The sequence below is a fragment of the Coloeus monedula genome (genome assembly GCF_965178545.1).
Source record: "Coloeus monedula genome assembly, chromosome: 37".
NCBI lineage: Eukaryota > Metazoa > Chordata > Aves > Passeriformes > Corvidae > Coloeus > Coloeus monedula.
In genome coordinates this window covers 1,542,284-1,562,681 of record NC_138817.1, presented here as the reverse complement: position 1 = coordinate 1,562,681, position 20,398 = coordinate 1,542,284, and the positions used below count along the sequence as shown (strand labels likewise).

At 55.1% G+C, this 20,398-nt stretch overlaps 1 protein-coding gene across 1 annotated transcript; it reads left to right on the top strand.

The window, feature by feature from the left end:
* The first annotated feature begins 1,304 nt into the window (after nt 1-1,304).
* KAT8 (lysine acetyltransferase 8) lies at nt 1,305-20,191 on the top strand. The gene is made up of 11 exons (XM_082300168.1): nt 1,305-1,537; nt 4,502-4,576; nt 6,727-6,899; nt 8,062-8,115; nt 11,900-12,064; nt 13,237-13,326; nt 14,223-14,363; nt 15,834-15,927; nt 16,714-16,864; nt 18,589-18,743; nt 19,977-20,191. The coding sequence occupies exons 1-11, from the start codon at nt 1,306-1,308 to the stop codon at nt 20,039-20,041; spliced, it is 1,395 nt and encodes a 464-aa protein (XP_082156294.1). The 5' UTR covers nt 1,305; the 3' UTR covers nt 20,042-20,191.
* The last annotated feature ends 207 nt before the right edge of the window (nt 20,192-20,398 follow it).

Here is a 20,398-nt window from a genome sequence, read left to right as displayed (position 1 = left end):
GGGGGGGGAAGGGGTGGGGGAGGGGCAAGAGGGTGGGGGAGGGGTGGGGAAAATGGGGGGGAGGGGTGGGGAAAGAGGGTGGGGGAGGGGGGGAGGGGTGGGGAAAATGGGGGGAGGGGTGGGGAAAGGGGGGGAGGGGTGGAAGGGTGGGGGAGGGGCGGGAAAAGAGGGTGGGGGAGGGGCAGGAGGGTGGGGGAGGGGTGGGGAAATGGGGGAGGGGTGGGAAGGTGGGGGGAGGGGCAAGAGGGTGGGGGAAGTGGGGGAGGGGTGGGGAAAATGGGGGGAGGGGCGGGAAAAGGGGGGGAGGGGTGGAAGGGTGGGGGAGGGGCGGGAAAAGAGGGTGGGGAAGGTGGGGGAGGGGCAGGAGGGTGGGGGAGGGGTGGGGAAAAGGGATTCCCAATTTCCGTCCCAAATTTTTAGCCCCCAAAATCCCAAATTTTAGCCCCCAAATTCTCAATTTTGAGGCCCCCAAAATCCCGATTTTCAGGCCCTAAATTCCCCATTTTTAGCCCCCAAAAAATCCCAATTCTCAGGCCTCAAATTCCCACTTTTTAGCCCCAAAAATCCCCATTTTCAGGCCCCAAAAATCCCAATTTTTAGCCCCCCAAATTCTCAATTTTTAGCCCCAAAATCCCAATTTTTAGCCCCCAAAAATCCCAATTTTCAGGCCCCAAAATCCCCATTTTTAGCCCAAAATTCTCAATTTTTAGCCCCCAAATCCCCCATTTTTAGCCCCAAAACCCCCATTTTCAGCCCCCAAACTCCCCCATTCCCACCCCAAAAATCCCAATTTTCAGGCCCAAAAATCCCAATTTTTAGCCCAAAATTCTCAATTTTTAGCCCCCAAATTCCCCATTTTTAGCCCCAAAACCCCCATTTTCAGCCCCCAAACTCCCCCATTCCCACCCCAAAAATCCCAATTTTCAGGCCCCAAAATCCCAATTTTTAGCCCAAAATTCTCAATTTTTAGCCCCCAAAACCCCCATTTTCAGCCCCCAAACTCCCCCATTCCCACCCCAAAAATCCCAATTTTCAGGCCCCCAAATCCCCATTTTTAGCCCAAAATTCTCAATTTTTAGCCCCCAAACCCCCCATTTTCAGCCCCCAAACTCCCCCATTCCCACCCCCAAAATCCCCCATTTTCAGCCCCAAAATCCCCATTTTTAACCCCAAACCCGCCCCCCCCGCGCCGCAATGCACCCTGGGATAGCGGCGGCCCGTCTCCTAGCAACACCAAGCCCCGCCCCTCCCGTCTCCTAGCGACGAGCCGTCGCCGCCGTGACGTCACTTCCGTCGCTCTCCAAGATGGCGGCGGCGGCACCGGGAGGCTCCGGAGCGGCCCCGGAGGCCCCGGGAGGGTCCGGGGTGGCCCCGGGAGGGTCCGGGGTAGCCCCGGGAGGGCCCCGAGCGGCCCCGGAGGCTCCCGGGGGAACCGGGAGGGGTCCGCAGGGCCCGGCGGCGGCGGCTGCGAGGGACGCGGAGGTGGCGGTGGAGATCGGAGAGACGTACCTGTGCCGGAGGGCGGACGGCAGCTGGCGTGAGGGAACGGCGGGATCGGCGGGATCGCTAACTGGGATCACTGGGATAACCGGGAATGGGATCACCGGGATAACTGGGATCACTGGGATCACTGGGAATGGGGAAAGAGGGAATGGGATCACTGGGATAACTGGGATAACTGGGATCACTGGGAATGGGGAAAGAGGGAATGGGATCACTGGGATAACCGGGATAACTGGGATAACTGGGATCACTGGGATAACCGGGATAACTGGGATAACTGGGATCACTGGGATAACTGGGAATGGGGAAAGAGGGAATGGGATCACTGGGATAACTGGGATAACTGGGATAACTGGGAATGGGGAAAGAGGGAATGGGATCACTGGGATAACCGGGATAACTGGGATAACTGGGAATGGGGAAAGAGGGAATGGGATCACTGGGATCACTGGGATCACTGGGAATGGGGAAAGAGGGAATGGGATCACTGGGATCACTGGGATCACTGGGAATGGGGAAAGAGGGAATGGGAGCACTGGGATAACCGGGATAACTAGGATAACTGGGATAACCGGGAATGGGGAAAGAGGGAATGGGATCACTGGGATAACTGGGATAACTGGGATAACTGGGATCACTGGGATCACTGGGAATGGGGAAAGAGGGAATGGGATCACCAGGATCACTGGGATAACTGGGATCACTGGGAATGGGGAAAGAGGGAATGGGATCACTGGGATAACCGGGATAACTGGGATAACTGGGATCACTGGGATAACCGGGAATGGGGAAAGAGGGAATGGGATCACCAGGATCACTGGGATAACTGGGATCACTGGGAATGGGGAAAGAGGGAATGGGATCACTGGGATAACTGGGATCACTGGGATCACTGGGAATGGGGAAAGAGGGAATGGGATCACTGGGATAACCGGGATAACTGGGATAACTGGGATCACTGGGATAACTGGGAATGGGGAAAGAGGGAATGGGATCACTGGGATAACTGGGAATGGGGAAAGAGGGAGTGGGATCACTGGGATAACTGGGAATGGGAAAAGCGGGAATGGGAAAGCCGGGAATGGGATCAGGAAAAGCGGGAATGGGAACAGCAGGAACAGCGGGAATGGGATCGCCGGGATGACCGGGAATGGGAAAAGCGGGAATGGGATTGCTGGGAAAAGAGGGAATGGGATAACTGGGAATGGGATAACTGGGAATGGGATTGCTGGGAAAAGAGGGAATGGGATAACTGGGAATGGGATTGCTGGGAAAAGAGGGAATGGGAAAAGCGCCAGGAAAAGAGGGAAAAGGGGGATAACCAGGAATGGGATCACCGGGAAAAGCGGGAGTGGGAATAGTGGGAAAAGAGGGAATGGGAAAAGCGGGAATGGGAGAGCCGGGAATGGGAACAGCAGGAATGGGATCACTGGGATAACTGGGAATGGGATCGCCGGGAAAAGAGAGAAAAGCGGGAATGGGATCACTGGGAATGGGAAAAGAGGGAATGGGATAACTGGGAATGGGAGCGCCGGGAATGGGAGCGCTGGGAAAAGTGGGAATGGGATCGGGAAAAGCGGGAAGGGGAGAGCCGGGGACGGGAACGCCGAGATCGGGATTGGGGGCAGCGGGAAAAGCGGGACTGGGATCGCTGGGAATGGGATCACTGGGAATGGGATCACTGGGAATGGGATCACTGGGACTGGGATCACTGGGAATGGGATCGCTGGGAATGGGATCACTGGGAATGGGATCACTGGGAATGGGATTGCCGGGACTGGGAGGACTGGGAGCAGTGTGGGGGAGGGGCTGCACTGGGCCCAGTTCAGCCCAGCCCCATTCCCAGTCCCATACTGGGCCCAGCCTCATTCCCAGTCCCCATTCCCAGTTTGTAACTGGTCCCAGTCCCCATTCCCAGTCCCATACTGGGCCCAGCCTCATTCCCAGTCCCATTCCCAGTCCCATACTGGGCCCAGTCCCATTCCCAGTCCCATACTGGGCCCAGTACCATTCCCAGTCCCATACTGGTCTGTAACTGGTCCCAGTCCCCATTCCCAGTTTGTAACTGGTCCCAGTTTGCCGCAGACTCGGCCGAGGTGATCCAGTCCCATTCCCAGTCCCATTCCCAGTTTGTAACTGGTCCCAGTCCCATTCCCAGTCCGTAACTGGTCCCAGTTTGCCGCAGACTGGGCCGAGGTGATCCAGTCCCATTCCCAGTCCCATTCCCAGTCCCATACTGGTCCCAGTCCCCATTCCCAGTTTGTAACTGGTCCCAGTCCCCATTCCCAGTTTGTAACTGGTCCCAGTTTGCCGCAGACTGGGCCGAGGTGATCCAGTCCCATTCCCAGTCCCATTCCCAGTCCCATACTGGTCCCAGTCCCCATTCCCAGTTTGTAACTGGTCCCAGTTTGCCGCAGACTGGGCCGAGGTGATCCAGTCCCATTCCCAGTCCCATTCCCAGTCCCATACTGGTCCCAGTCCCCATTCCCAGTTTGTAACTGGTCCCAGTCCCATTCCCAGTCCCATACTGGTCCCAGTCCCCATTCCCAGTTTGTAACTGGTCCCAGTCCCCATTCCCAGTCCGTAACTGGTCCCAGTCCCCATTCCCAGTTTGTAACTGGTCCCAGTTTGCCGCAGACTCGGCCGAGGTGATCCAGTCCCATTCCCAGTCCCATACTGGTCTGTAACTGGTCCCAGTCCCCATTCCCAGTTTGTAACTGGCCCCAGTCCCATTCCCAGTCCCATACTGGTCCCAGTCCCCATTCCCAGTTTGTAACTGGTCCCAGTTTGCCGCAGACTCGGCCGAGGTGATCCAGTCCCATTCCCAGTCCCATTCCCAGTCCCATACTGGTCCCAGTCCCCATTCCCAGTTTGTAACTGGTCCCAGTTTGCCGCAGACTCGGCCGAGGTGATCCAGTCCCATTCCCAGCCCCATTCCCAGTCCGTAACTGGTCCCAGTCCCCATTCCCAGTTTGTAACTGGTCCCAGTTTGCTGCAGACTCGGCCGAGGTGATCCAGTCGCGGCTCAACGAGCAGGAGGCGCGCGAGGAGTTCTACGTGCACTACGTGGGCTGTGAGTACTGGGGGAACTGGGAGCACTGGGAGGGACTGGGAGGGAACTGGGAGGGACTGGGAGGGACTGGGAGGACGGTGGAGTGGATTGGGAGGGAGTTAAAGGGGATTGGGATCGCTTTAAGGGGCACTGGGATGGACTGGGATAGACTGGGAGGGACTGGGATGGGGTTAGGGGGCACTGGGATGGACTGGGATGAAGTGGGAGGAGGTTAGAACATACTGGGAGGCACTGGGATGGACTGGGAGGGGACTGGGATGGGATTAGGGGGCACTGGGAAGGACTGGGATGAAGTGGGAGGAGGTTAGAACATACTGGGAGGCACTGGGATGGACTGGGAGGGGACTGGGATGGGATTAGGGGGCACTGGGAAGGACTGGGAGGGACTGGGATGGGGTTAGGGGGCACTGGGATGAACTGGGGTGGACTGGGATGAAGTGGGAGGAGGTTAGAACATACTGGGAGGGGACTGGGATGGACTGGGAGGGCACTGGGATGGACTGGGATGAACTGGGAAGAGGTTAGAGCATGCTGGGAGGCACTGGGATGGACTGGGATGGGACTGGGATGTACTGGGAGGCACTGGGAAGAGGTTAGAGCATACTGGGATGGGACTGGGAGGGACTGGGAGCCACTGGAAGGGATTGGGATGGACTGGGAGGTTCCCAGTGGCTCCCAGTGCTCCCAGTTACGCACAGACCAGGGGCACTGGGATGGATGGGGGGGTTCCCAGTGCTCCCAGTGACTCCCAGTGCTCCCAGTTACGCACAGACCGGGGCACTGGGATGGATGGGGATGGATGGGGGGTTCCCAGTGCCTCCCAGTGCTCCCAGTGACTCCCAGTGCTCCCAGTTAAGCGCAGGCTGGACGAGTGGGTGGACAGGAACCGCCTGGGGGGGGTTCCCAGTGCTCCCAGTGACTCCCAGTGCTCCCAGTTACGCACAGAGCAGGGGAATTAGGATGCGCTGGGATGGATGGGGGGGTTCCCAGTGCTCCCAGTGACTCCCAGTGCTCCCAGTTAACCGCAGACTGGACGAGTGGGTGGACAGGAACCGCCTGGGGGGGGTTCCCAGTGCTCCCAGTGCTCCCAGTTACGCACAGAGCAGGGGAATTAGGATGCGCTGGGATGGATGGGGGGGTTCCCAGTGCTCCCAGTGACTCCCAGTGCTCCCAGTTAACCGCAGGCTGGACGAGTGGGTGGACAGGAACCGCCTGGGGGGGGTTCCCAGTGCTCCCAGTGACTCCCAGTGCTCCCAGTTAACCGCAGGCTGGACGAGTGGGTGGACAGGAACCGCCTGGGGGGGTTCCCAGTGCTCCCAGTTACGCACAGAGCAGGGGAATTAGGATGCGCTGGGATGGATGGGGGGGTTCCCAGTGCTCCCAGTGACTCCCAGTGCTCCCAGTTAACCGCAGGCTGGACGAGTGGGTGGACAGGAACCGCCTGGGGGGGGTTCCCAGTGCTCCCAGTGACTCCCAGTGCTCCCAGTTACGCACAGAGCAGGGGAATTAGGATGCGCTGGGATGGATGGGGGGGTTCCCAGTGCTCCCAGTGACTCCCAGTGCTCCCAGTTAACCGCAGGCTGGACGAGTGGGTGGACAGGAACCGCCTGGGGGGGGTTCCCAGTGCTCCCAGTGACTCCCAGTGCTCCCAGTTAACCGCAGGCTGGACGAGTGGGTGGACAGGAACCGCCTGGGGGGGGTTCCCAGTGCTCCCAGTGACTCCCAGTGCTCCCAGTTACGCACAGAGCAGGGGAATTAGGATGCGCTGGGATGGATGGGGGGGTTCCCAGTGCTCCCAGTGACTCCCAGTGCTCCCAGTTAACCGCAGACTGGACGAGTGGGTGGACAGGAACCGCCTGGGGGGGGTTCCCAGTGCTCCCAGTGACTCCCAGTGCTCCCAGTTACGCACAGAGCAGGGGAATTAGGATGCGCTGGGATGGATGGGGGGGTTCCCAGTGCTCCCAGTGACTCCCAGTGCTCCCAGTTAACCGCAGACTGGACGAGTGGGTGGACAGGAACCGCCTGGGGGGGGTTCCCAGTGCTCCCAGTGACTCCCAGTGCTCCCAGTTACGCACAGAGCAGGGGAATTAGGATGCGCTGGGATGGATGGGGGGGTTCCCAGTGCTCCCAGTGACTCCCAGTGCTCCCAGTTAACCGCAGACTGGACGAGTGGGTGGACAGGAACCGCCTGGCGCTCAGTAAGAGCCTCAAGGAGGCGGCGCAGAAGAGCTCGGAGCCCTTCCTGGGGGAGCTGGCGGAGCCCGAGCGCAAAATCACCCGGAACCAGAAACGGAAACACGACGAGATCAACCACGTGCAGAAGGTCTGGGAGGGACTGGGAGGGACTGGGAGGGGGCTGGGATGGGATTGGGAGGGACTGGGATGGGATTGGGAGGGACTGGGAGGGGATTGGGAGGGACTGGGATGGGATTGGGAGGGACTGGGATGGGATTGGGAGGGGCTGGGAGGGGATTGGGAGGGACTGGGAGGCACTGGGAGGGGACTGGGAGGGGATTGGGAGGGGCTGGGATGGACTGGGAGGGACTGGGAGGGGACTGGGAGGGGATTGGGAGGGGATTGGGAGGGGCTGGGATGGGATTGGGAGGGACTGGGAGGGACTGGGATGGGACTGGGAGGGGATTGGGGGGGATTGGGAGGGACTGGGAGGGGATTGGGAGGGGCTGGGAGGGACTGGGAGGGGCTGGGAGGGGATTGGGAGGGACTGGGATGGACTGGGAGGGGACTGGGATGGACTGGGAGGGGACTGGGAGGGGCTGGGAGGGACTGGGATGGGACTGGGAGGGACTGGGATGGGATTGGGAGGGACTGGGAGGGGACTGGGAGCGACTGGGAGTAACTGGGATGAACTGGGATGGACTGGAGTGGGACTGGGAGGCACTGGGAGCACGTCAAGTCCCGCTCTGTACTGGTCCAGACTGGTTTGTACTGGTTACTGGTTCATACCGCTCTATAGCGACCTGGACTAGTTTCTACCGGTCCGTACTGGTTTATACTGGTCCATACTGGTCTGTACTGGTCCGTATTGGTCCGTACTGGTCCATACTGAACCGTACTGGTCCGTACCTGTCCGTACTGGTCCATACTGGTCCGTACTGGTTTCTACCTGTCCATACTGGTTTATCCTGGTCCGTACTGCTCCGTACTGGTCCATACCGGTCCGTACTGGTCCGTACTGGTCCATACTGGTCCATAGTGATCTGTACTGGTTTCTACCGGTCCGTACCGGTCCGTACTGGTCCGTACCGGTCCGTACTGGTCCGTACTGGTCCATACTGGTCCATAGTGATCTGTACTGATTTCTACCGGTCTGTACTGGTCCGTACTGGTCCGTACTGGTCCGTACTGGTCCATAGTGATCTGTACTGGTTTCTACCGGTCCGTACCGGTCTGTACTGGTCCGTACTGGTCTGTACTGGTCCGTACCGGTCCGTACTGGTGCATACTGGTCCATACTGGTTTGGCAGACCTACGCCGAGATGGACCCGACCACGGCGGCGCTGGAGAAGGAGCACGAGGCCGTGAGTGCCGGAGAATCCCGGAATTCCGGGGGCCCCAAATTCCCGGGATCGGCCCCGAATTTTGGGGAGTTTTGGGGAGTTTTTGGGGATTTTTTGCGAGATTTTTTGGGGCGTTTTTAGGGATTTTTTGGGATTTTTTTTGGGATTTTTGGGGATTTTTGGGGATTTTTTGGGGATTTTTTAGGGATTTTTTGGGGAGTTTCGGGGATTTTTTGGGAAAATTTTTAAGGGTTTTTTTGGGACTTTTTTGGGATTTTTTTGGGATTTTTGAATGGATTTTTGTGGGATTTTTTCAGGATTTTTTGGGTATTTTTTGGGGATTTTTGGGATTTTGGGGGGGATTTTAAAGGGAATTTTTAAGGGAGTTTTTGGGCAATTTTTAGAGATTTTTAGAGAATTTTTAGGAATTTTTTGGGGGATTTTTGAGGGTTTTTTTGTGGATTATTTAGGGATTTTTAGGGATTTTTTAAGGATTTTTGAGGGATTTTTGGGGGAATTTTTAAGGGATGTTTTAGGGATTTTTGGGGATTTTTAAGGGATTTTTTTACAGGTTTTTGTGGGATTTTTTGGGGGGATTTTTTTGGGATTTTTTAGGATTTTTTAAGGACTTTGAGGGGATTTATTAGGAATTTTTGGGGGGTTTTTTTGGGAATTTTTAGGAATTTTTTTAGGGATTTTTTAGGGATTTGGGGGGGGATTTTTTAGGGAATTTTTAAGGGATTTTTTGGGGGATTTTTAGGGATTTTTAGAGAATTTTTAGGAATTTTTTTAGGGTTTTTTTGGGGGATTTTTGAGGGATTTTTTGAGGATTTTAAAGAATTTTTTTAGAGATTTTTTAGGGAGTTGTTTAGGGATTTTTGGGAGATTTTTTTGGAATTTTTAAGGGAATTTTTAAGGGATTTTTTTGGAATTTTTGAGGGAATTTTTAAGGGATTTTTGGGGGGATTTTTTTAGGGATTTTTTTGGGATTTTTTGGGAGATTTTTTAGGGTTTTTTGGGGGATTTTTGGGGGATTTTTTAGGGATTTTTTTGGGATTTTTAGGGAGTTTTTGGGGATTTTTGGGGATTTTTTGGGGAGTTTTAGGGATTTTTTGGGGATTTTGGGGCAGTTTTTGAGGATCTTTTAATAGATTTTTGTGGGATCTTTTCAGGATTTTTTCGGGGTTTTTTGGGGAGTTTTTTGGGGGAGTTTTTGGGGGTTTTTTAGGGATTTTTGGATGATTTTAATGGGATTTTTGGGGGAATTTTTTAGGCTGTTTTTAGTGGGATTTTTTTGGATTTTAGTGGGATTTTTGGGGGTCTCTTTGGGAATTTTTTAGGCCGTTTTTCGCAGAATTTTTGGGGCATTTTAGCAGGATTTTAGCGGGATTTTTGTGGAATTTTTGTGGGATTTTAGCGGGATTTTTTGGGCTGTTTTTAGTGGAATTTTTGCGGGATTTTTGGGGGGATTTTGGGGTATTTTTGCAGGATTATTTAGGCGATTTTTAGCATGATTTTGGGGGGATTTTGGCGGAATTTTAGTGGGATTTTTTGGGCTGTTTTTAGCGGGGGTTTTGGGGGGATTTTTGTGGGATTTCAGCGGAATTTTTGGAGAATTTTTGGGGGATTTTAGCGGGATTTTGGGGGGATTTTAGTGGGATTTTTTTAGCCTATTTTTCTTGGGATTTTTGTGGAATTTTGGGGCGATTTTGGCGGGATTTTTTAGGCTGTTTTTAGTGGAATTTTAGCGGGATTTTGGGGGGGATTTGGGGGATTTTAGCTGGATTTTTTGGGCAGTTTTTAGCAGGATTTTTGTGGGATTTTTGAGGGATTTTTGAGGAATTTTACCAGGATTTTAGCAGGATTTTGGGGGGATTTTTGGGGAATTTGGGGGGGATTTTTGCGGGATTTTGGGGGGATTTTTGCGGGATTTTGGGGGGATTTTGGGGTATTTTAGTGGGATTTTTTGGGCAGTTTTTAGCGGGATTTTGGGGGGATTTTAGCAGGATTTTTGGGGGATTTTGGGGGGATTTTTGAGGAATTTTACCAGGATTTTAGCAGGATTTTGGGGAGGTTTCTTTGGGAATTTTTTCGGCTGTTTTTGGCAGAATTTTTGGGGGATTTTAGCAGGATTTTAGGGGGATTTCAGTGGGATTTTAGTGGGATATTTTAGGCTGATTTTAGTGGGATTTTAGTGGGATTTTTGCGGGATTTTTTGGGGGATTTTGGGGGATTTTAGCTGGATTTTTTGGGCAGTTTTTAGCAGGATTTTTGTGGGATTTTTGAGGAATTTTACTGGGATTTTAGCAGGATTTTGGGGGGATTTTAGTGGGGTTTTGGGGGGATTTTGGGGGGGGATTTTTGCGGGATTTTGGGGGGATTTTGGGGTATTTTAGTGGGATTTTTTGGGCAGTTTTTAGCGGGATTTTGGGGGGATTTTTGGGGGATTTTTGGGGAATTTTACCGGGATTTTTGAGGAATTTTACCGGGATTTTAGCAGGATTTTGGGGGGATTTTTGGGGAATTTGGGGGGGGATTTTTGCGGGATTTTAGTGGGATTTTGGCGGGATTTTTCTGCGATTTTTGGATGATTTTTGGTGGAATTTTGGCGGGATTTTTAAGCCGTTTCTCGCGGAATTTTTGTGGGATTTCTGGGGGGCACTCGGGATCGCCCCAGGTGTGCCCAGGTGTGCCCAGGTGTGCCCAGGTGTGCCCTGGCAGCTCACCAAGGCGGAGTCCGTGGACAAAGATCCACATCGGGCACTTGGAGATCGACGCCTGGGGGGGATCCCAGAACCCCGGGATTCTTTTGGGATTTTTAGGGATTTTCAGGGATTTTTAGGGGTTTTTAAAGGGAATTTTTTAGGAATTTTTAAGGGGTTTTTAGTGGGATTTTTTGGGGATTTTTTGGGGATTTTTGGGGATTTTTGCAGGATTTTTGGGGAATTTTTTAGGCTGTTTTTAGTGGGATTTTTTTTGGATTTTAGCGGGATTTTTGGAGGTTTCTTTGGGAATTTTTTAGGCTGTTTTTGGCAGAATTTTTGGGGGATTTTAGCAGGATTTTAGCGGGATTTCAGTGGGATTTTAGTGGGATTTTTTAGGCTGATTTTAGTGGGATTTTAGCGGGATTTTGGGGGGGATTTGGGGGGATTTTAGTGGGATTTTTTGGGCAGTTTTTAGCAGGATTTTTGTGGGATTTTTGAGGGATTTTTGAGGAATTTTACCGGGATTTTAGCAGGATTTTGGGGGGATTTTAGCTGGATTTTGGGGGGATTTTAGTGGGATTTTGGGGGGGGATTTTTGCGGGATTTTGGGGGGATTTTGGGGTATTTTAGTGGGATTTTTTGGGCAGTTTTTAGCAGGATTTTTGTGGGATTTTTGAGGGATTTTTGAGGAATTTTACCAGGATTTTAGCAGGATTTTGGGGGGATTTTTGCGGGATTTTGGGGGGATTTTTGCGGGATTTTAGTGGGATTTTGGCGGGATTTTTCTGCGATTTTTGGATGATTTTGGTGGAATTTTGGGGGGGGATTTTTAAGCCGTTTCTCGCGGAATTTTTGTGGGATTTCTGGGGGGCACTCGGGATCGCCCCAGGTGTGCCCAGGTGTGCCCAGGTGTGCCCAGGTGTGCCCTGGCAGATCACCAAGGCGGAGTCCGTGGACAAAGATCCACATCGGGCACTTGGAGATCGATGCCTGGGGGGGATCCCAGAACCCCGGGATTCTTCTGGCGTTCCTGGGGGGGATTCGGGATCGCCCCAGGTGTGCCCAGGTGTGCCCAGGTGTGCCCTGGTGTGCCCTGGCAGATCACCAAGGTGAAGTACGTGGACAAGATCCACATCGGGCACTTTGAGATCGACGCCTGGTACTTCTCGCCCTTCCCCGAGGATTACGGGAAGCAGCCCAAGCTCTGGATCTGCGAGTTCTGCCTCAAGTACATGAAGTTCGAGAGGAGCTACCGCCTGCACCTGGTACACCTGGGCACACCTGGGAGGGGCTGGGACACACCTGGGCACACCTGGGCACACCTGGGGGCACCTGGGAGGGGCTGGAACACACCTGGGCACACCTGGGGGGCACCTGGGGACATCTGGGGGCACCTGGGGGTACCTGGGCACACCTGGGGGCACCTGGGGGCATCTGGGAGGGGCTGGGCACACCTGGGGGCACGTGGGGGACAGCTCTGGGCATCTGAGGACACCTGGGGGCATCTGGGTGGGGCTGGGCACACCTGGGCACACCTGGGCTGCATTTGGGCTCCAGCTGTTCACGTTTAACCCTCACCTGTCCCTCACCTGTCCCTCACCTGTCCCTCACCTGTCCCTCACCTGTCCCTCACCTGTCCCACCTGTCCCTCACCTGTCCCCACCTGTCCCCACCTGTCCCTCACCTGTCCCTCACCTGTCCCTCACCTGTCCCACCTGTCCCTCACCTGTCTCACCTGTCCCTCACCTGTCCCTCACCTGTCCCACCTGTCCCTCACCTGTCCCCACCTGTCCTCACCTGTCCCCACCTGTCCCTCACCTGTCCCTCACCTGTCCCCACCTGTCCCTCACCTGTCCCCACCTGTCCCTCACCTGTCCCACCTGTCCCTCACCTGTCCTCACCTGTCCCTCACCTGTCCCCACCTGTCCCTCACCTGTCCCTCACCTGTCCTCACCTGTCCCCACCTGTCCCTCACCTGTCCCTCACCTGTCTCACCTGTCCCTCACCTGTCCCCACCTGTCCCTCACCTGTCCCTCACCTGTCTCACCTGTCCCTCACCTGTCCTCACCTGTCCTCACCTGTCCCTCACCTGTCCCTCACCTGTCTCACCTGTCCCTCACCTGTCCCTCACCTGTCCCCACCTGTCCTCACCTGTCCCTCACCTGTCTCACCTGTCCCTCACCTGTCCCTCACCTGTCCCTCACCTGTCTCACCTGTCCCTCACCTGTCCCTCACCTGTCCCTCACCTGTCCCTCACCTGTCCCTCACCTGTCTCTCACCTGTCCCTCACCTGTCCTCACCTGTCCCCACCTGTCCTCACCTGTCCCACCTGTCCCTCACCTGTCCCTCACCTGTCCTCACCTGTCCTCACCTGTCCTCACCTGTCCCTCACCTGTCTCACCTGTCCCCACCTGTCTCACCTGTCCCACCTGTGCAGGCGCAGTGCCAGTGGCGGCAGCCCCCGGGCCGGGAGATTTACCGCAAGGGGAACATCTCCGTCTATGAGGTGGACGGCAAGGACCACAAGGTGGGGGAGGGGCGGGGACGGGGGGTGCTCAGGTGAGCTCAGGGGTGCTCAGGGGTGCTCAGGTGAGCTCAGGTGCCCCCAGGGGTGCTCAGGTGAGCTCAGGGGTGCTCAGGTGCACCCAGGGGAGCTCAGGTGAGCTCAGGTGCACCCAGGGGTGCTCAGGTGAGCTCAGGTGAGCTCAGGGGTGCTCAGGGGTGCTCAGGTGCACCCAGGGGTGCTCAGGTGAGCTCAGGTGAGCTCAGGGGTGCTCAGGTGCACCCAGGGGTGCTCAGGTGAGCTCAGGTGAGCTCAGGTGCACCCAGGGGAGCTCAGGTGAGCTCAGGTGAGCTCAGGTGCACCCAGGGGAGCTCAGGTGCACCCAGGGGTGCTCAGGGGAGCTCAGGTGCACCCAGGGGTGCTCAGGTGAGCTCAGGTGCCCCCAGGGGAGCTCAGGTGAGCTCAGGTGAGCTCAGGTGCACCCAGGGGAGCTCAGGTGCACCCAGGGGTGCTCAGGGGAGCTCAGGTGAGCTCAGGTGCACCCAGGGGAGCTCAGGTGCACCCAGGGGTGCTCAGGGGAGCTCAGGTGAGCTCAGGTGCACCCAGGGGAGCTCAGGTGCACCCAGAGGTGCTCAGGTGAGCTCTGAGATGCCCCAGGTGAGCCCAGGTGCTCCCAGGTGCCCCCAGGTGAGCCCAGGTGCACCCAGGTGCCCCAGGTGTGCCGAGGTGCCCCAGGTGAGCCCAGGTGCACCCAGGTGCTCCCAGGTGAGCCCAGGTGTGCCCAGGTGAGCTCAAGGGAGCTCAGGGGTGCTCAGGTGAGCTCAGGTGCACCCAGGGGCGCTCAGGGGAGCTCCCAGGTGCCCCCAGGTGTGCCCAGGTGTGCCCAGGTGCCCCAGGTGAGCCCAGGTGTGCCCCCCCAGATCTATTGCCAGAACCTGTGCCTGCTGGCCAAGCTCTTCCTGGACCACAAGACGCTCTACTTCGACGTGGAGCCCTTCGTGTTCTACCTGCTCACCGAGGTCGACCGGCACGGCGCCCACATCGTCGGCTACTTCTCCAAGGTGGGCACCTGGGCACACCTGGGCACACCTGGGGGGGCTGGGGGTACCTGGGGGCATTGGGGGACTCACCTGGGGGCACCTGGGGGGCACCTGGGGGGCATCTGGGGGTACCTGGGCACACCTGGGGGGGAGCCGGGGGCACCTGGGGGGTACCTGGGGGGCATCTGGGCACACCTGGGGCACACCTGGGGGATCTGGGGGTACCTGGGGGGTACCTGGGCACACCTGGGGGGATCTGGGGGTACCTGGGGGCATTGGGGGACTCACCTGGGGCACCTGGGGGTTACCTGGGCACACCTGGGCACACCTGGGCACTCCCCGGTGTCCCCCCCCCTGCATTCCTTTCCTGTGTCCCGGATTTTCCCAAAATCCCGTTTTTTTTCCTGGGAAAAGGAGGCTCTGGACGGGAACAACGTCAGCTCCATCCCCTGAATATCCCAAAAACTCCCGAAAACTCCCCAAAAATTCCCAAAATCCCCAAAAATCCCAAAAAATCCCCCAAAAAATCCCCCAAAAAGTCCCCCCAAATCCCCCAAAACCCCCCGAAAAATCCCCAAAAACCCCTAAAAAACCCCCAAAATCCCAAAAAAATCCCCAGAATCCCCCAAAAAATCGCCAGAATCCCCAAAAATTCCTAAAAAACCCCTAAAAATCCCCAAAAATCCCCAAAATCCCGAATTTTTTCGATGTTCTCAGCCTTCCTCGTGTCCCAAACGAGCTCAGAATTCCCAAATTTTCCCAAAATCGGGGTTTTTGGCAGGAGAAGGAGTCTCCGGACGGGAACAACGTCGCCCGTGTCCCCTCAGTGTCCCAAAAACCCCCAAAAATCCCCCCAAAATCTCCAAAAATCCCCTAAAAACCCCAAAAAACCTCGAAAAATCCTGAAAAAATCCCCAAAAATCCGCCAAAAAAATCTCCAAAATCCCCCCAAAATCCTTCAAAATCCCCCCAAAAATTCCTAAAAAACCCCTAAAAATCCCTAAAAAAAACCTAAAAATCCCCCAAAATCCTGAATATTTTTAACATTTTTCACCTTTCTCATGTCCCAAACGACCCCAAAATTCCCAAATTTTCCCAAAATCGGGGTTTTTGGCAGGAGAAGGAGTCTCCGGACGGGAACAACGTCGCCCGTGTCCCCTCAGTGTCCCAAAAACCCCCAAAAATCCCCAAAAATCCCCCCAAAATCCCCAAAATCCCGGATATTTTTGACATTTTTTCACCTTTCTCATGTCCCAAACGACCCCAAAATTCCCAAATTTTCCCAAAATCGGGGTTTTTGGCAGGAGAAGGAGTCTCCGGACGGGAACAACGTCGCCCGTGTCCCCTCAGTGTCCCAAAAACCCCCAAAAATCCCCAAAAATCCCCCCAAAATCCCCAAAATCCCGGATATTTTTGACATTTTTTCACGTTCCTCGTGTCCCAAACGACCCCAAAATTCCCAAATTTTCCCCAAATCGGGGTTTTTGGCAGGAGAAGGAGTCTCCAGACGGGAACAACGTCGCCTGCATCCTGACGCTGCCTCCGTATCAGCGCCGCGGCTACGGGAAATTCCTGATCGCCTTCAGTGCGGGAGCCCCGCGGGAATGGGGGATTTGGGGCATTTTGGGGGATTTTGGGGATTTGGGGGGATTTGGGGGATTTGGAGGATTTGGGGGATTTTGGGGGATTTGGGGGGATTTGGGGGATTTGGGGGATTTGGGAGGATTTGGGGAGGATTTGGGGGATTTGGGGGATTTTGGGGGATTTGGGGGATTTGGGGAGGATTTGGGGGATTTGGGGCATTTTGGGGGATTTTGGGAGATTTGGGGGATTTTGGGGGATTTGGGGGCTCCTGGGGGGATTTTGGGGGGATTTTTTTGGGATTTGGGGGATTTTGGGGATTCAGGAATTTGGGGGGATTTGGGAATTTGGGGGATTTTGGGGGATTTTGGGGATTTTGGGGGGATTTGGGAATTGGGGGATTTGGGGGATTTTGGGGGATTTTTGGGGAGTTGGGAATTGGGGGGGATTTGGGAGATTTCGGGAATTTGGGGGGATTTGGGGATTTTTGGGGGGATTTTGGGGGGATTTGGGATCCCCAAAATTGGGAGGGGCCAAAAAAATTCCGGAAAGGTCAAAAAAAGTTGGGAGGTCCTGGCAGGTGCCAGGTGCCAGCTCTGTGGGTCCTGGCAGGTGCCAGCTCTGTGGGTCCTGGCAGGTGCCAGCTCTGTGGGTCCTGGCAGGTTACAGGTGCCAGCTGTTTGGGTCCTGGCAGGTTACAGGTGCCAGCTCTGTGGGTCCTGGCAGGTTACAGGTGCCAGCTGTTTGGGTCCTGGCAGGTGCCAGGTGCCAGCTGTTTGGGTCCTGGCAGGTTACGAGCTGTCCAAGCTGGAGAGCACCGTGGGCTCCCCGGAGAAGCCGCTCTCGGACCTGGGCAAGCTCAGCTACCGCAGTTACTGGTCCTGGGTGCTGCTGGAGATCCTGCGCGACTTCCGGGGGACCCTCTCCATCAAGGACCTCAGGTGGGACCAGTACGGACCAGTATAGACCAGTACGGACCAGTACGGACCAGTATAGACCAGTATAGACCGGTATAAACCAGTACAGACCAGTATAGACCAGTATGGACTCATAAAACTCTTTAGAAATCAGTACAGACCAGTATAGACCAGTGCAGACCAGTACAGACCAGTATAGACCAGTATAAACCAGTACGGACCACTATAAACCAGTACAGACCAGTATAAACCAGTATGGACTCATAAAATCTTTTAGAAACCAGTATAGACCAGTATAAACCAGTACAGACCAATATAAACCAGTATGGACTCATAAAACCCTTTAGAAACCACTATAGACCAGTATAAACCAGTACAGACCAGTATAAACCAGTATGGACCCATAAAACCCCTTAGAAACCAGTGTAGACCAGTATAAACCAGTACAGACCAATATAGACCAGTATGGACTCATAAAACCCTTTAGAAACCAGTATAGACCAGTATAAACCAGTACAGACCAGTATAAACCAGTATGGACCCATAAAACCCCTTAGAAACCAGTACAGACCAGTACAGACCAGTATAAACCCATCAAACCACATAAAACCAGTATGAGCCCGTAGAGGTCAGTAGGGGGCAGTGGTCACTCCCAGCGGGCAGTGGTCACTCGGTGGTCACTCAGTGGTCACTCCCAGCACTCAGTGCTCGGTACCCAGCACTCAGTGGTCACTCCCAGCGGTCAGTGGTCACTCCCAGCGGGCAGCGGTCACTCCCAGCGGTCAGTGGTCACTCGGTGGTCACTCTGGTGTCCGTGTGTCCAGCCAGATGACCAGCATCACGCAGATGGACACCACCGGCCCCTGCCCAGTGCTCCCAGTGCCCCTATGGCCACTCCCAGCGGTCAGTGCTCGGTACCCAGCACTCAGTGGTCACTCCCAGCACTCAGTGGTCACTCCCAGCACTCAGTGGTCACTCAGTGGTCACTCAGCGGTCACTCAGCGGTCACTCTGGTGTCCAGCCAGATGACCAGCATCATGCAGACGGACACCACCAGCCCCTGCCCAGTGCTCCCAGTGCCCCTATAGCCACTCCCAGCAGTCAGTGGTCACTCCCAGCGGGCAGCGGTCACTCCCAGCGGTCAGTGGTCACTCGGTGGTCACTCTGGTGTCCGTGTGTCCAGCCAGATGACCAGCATCATGCAGATGGACACCACCAGTCCCTGCCCAGTGCCCCTATGGCCACTCCCAGCGGTCAGTGCTCGGTACCCAGCGGTCAGTGGTCACTCCCAGCACTCAGCGGTCACTCCCAGCGGTCAGTGGTCACTCGGTGGTCACTCTGGTGTCCGTGTGTCCAGCCAGATGACCAGCATCACGCAGATGGACACCACCGGCCCCTGCCCAGTGCTCCCAGTGCCCCTATAGCCACTCCCAGCGGTCAGTGCTCGGTACCCAGCGGTCAGTGGTCACTCCCAGCACTCAGCGGTCACTCCCAGCACTCAGTGGTCACTCGGTGGTCACTCTGGTGTCCGTGTGTCCAGCCAGATGACCAGCATCACGCAGATGGACACCACCGGCCCCTGCCCAGTGCTCCCAGTGCCCCTATAGCCACTCCCAGCAGTCAGTGCTCGGTACCCAGCGGTCAGTGGTCACTCCCAGCGGGCAGCGGTCACTCCCAGCAGTCAGTGGTCACTCAGTGGTCACTCAGTGGTCACTCAGTGGTCACTCAGCGGTCACTCTGGTGTCCAGCCAGATGACCAGCATCACGCAGACGGACATCATCAGCACGCTGCAGTCGCTGAACATGGTCAAGTACTGGAAGGGGCAGCACGTCATCTGCGTCACGCCCAAGCTGGTCGAGGAGCACCTCAAGAGCGCCCAGTACAAGAAGCCGCCCATCACCGGTGCGTAATTAGCGCCCCCCGTTAATTAACCGCCGCTAATTAGCTCCGGAATTAACCCCCGTGCTGAGGACGCGCTGTGGTTTTTTTCCCCCCCGCTCCCCCCCCCACTTTGTCCTGAATGGTTCGGTCCAAAGAGCCCTCCCCTCCCTTAATTAGTGCTCGTTAATTAATTCGTTTGTATCAGTGAATTTGTCTTAATAAGGTCGTTAAGTAGCCATTAATTAAGGCTCAATTAAGCCCGTGATGAGGTTTTGTTAATGAGCGGGGGCCCCCCCGTGATGTCCTGGAATGGTTCAGTCCAAAGAGCCCCCCCTCACTGTGAGCCCCCCCCTCCATTAATTAATGCTCGTTAATTAATTAACTCCTATCACTGATTTTCTCTTAATAAGGTCGTTAATTAACCCTTAGTTAAGGCTCGTGAGCATTAATTAAGGCTTAATTAACCCTTTGATGAGGTTTCATTAATGAGCAGCCCCCCTCCCCCCCGTGATGTCCTGGAATGGTTCAGTCCAAAGAGCCCCCCCTCCCTTAATTAGCGCTCGTTAATTAATTAATCTCTATTAGTGACTCTGTCTTAATAAGGTCATTAATTAACCTTTAATTAAGGCTCATGGGTGTTAATTAAGGCTTAATTAAGCCCGTGACGAGGTTTCATTAATGAGCAGCCACCCCCCGCCCCCCCCGTGATTTCCTGTAATGGTTCGGTCCAAAGAGCCCCCCCATTAATGAACCGCCTTAATTATCCCGTAATTAATCCTATTAACACTTTTCTCCTTTAATTACTCCTTAATTAACCCTGTTAACGACCCCCCTTAGTGTCCCACTTTAATAACCGCTATTAACAACCCCCCATTAATTACTCCCTAATTAATCCTATTAACTCCTCTCCTCCTTAATTACTCCCCTTAATTAACCTCTAACGACCCCCCCATTCACCCCAAATTAACCCTATTAACGCCCCCCTAATGAATCCCATTAATGCATCCCCCCCTTAATTCCCCCTTAATTAATCCTATTAACGCCCTTCTCCCTTAATTACCCCCCTAATTAACCCTGTTAATGACCCCCCCTTAACTCCCCCCCCATTACCACCCCCTCCATCATTAACACCCCCCCACCATTAATTACCCCCCTCTAATTAACACCCCCCCATCCCCCTCCCCTCAATCCCCTCCCCCTTCCGGCGCTAATTGCCGCTAATTAATGCTAATTACCGCTAATTAATCCCCGCAGTCGACTCCATCTGCCTGCGCTGGGCCCCCCCGAAGCACAAACAGGCCAAGGTGGCCAAGAAGTGAAATTTGGGGAGGGGGGGTCCCCAAAAAATCCCCCCCCCCTCCCCTCCCCCACCCCGGAGCCCCCCCGGGGGCGCCCCCGGAGCCCCCGGATTTGGGGGGGCCCCGATTCCTGTCCCCTCCCCCACCCCAATTTTGGGGTCCCCCCACCCAAATTTGGGCTCCCCCCACCTCAATTTTGGGGTCCCCCCACCTCAATTTTGGGCTCCCCCAACCCTAATTTTGGGGTCCCCCCCTCTAAAACTTGGGGACCCCCCTTTTAATTTTGGGGGTCCCCCCACCTCAATTTTGGGGTTCCCCTACCTCAATTTTGGGGGTCCCCCCCTTCAATTTTGGGGTCCTCCCCGCTAAAATTTGGGG

Bases quoted from the DNA above. Each gene is read 5' to 3' on its own strand.
- KAT8 (XM_082300168.1), top strand. From the start codon at position 1,306: ATGGCGGCGGCGGCACCGGGAGGCTCCGGAGCGGCCCCGGAGGCCCCG. The intron at 6,900-8,061 runs GTCTGGGAGGGA...CTGGTTTGGCAG, and splicing joins AGATCAACCACGTGCAGAAG to ACCTACGCCGAGATGGACCC. The intron at 14,364-15,833 runs GTGGGCACCTGG...GGTTTTTGGCAG, and splicing joins TCGTCGGCTACTTCTCCAAG to GAGAAGGAGTCTCCAGACGG.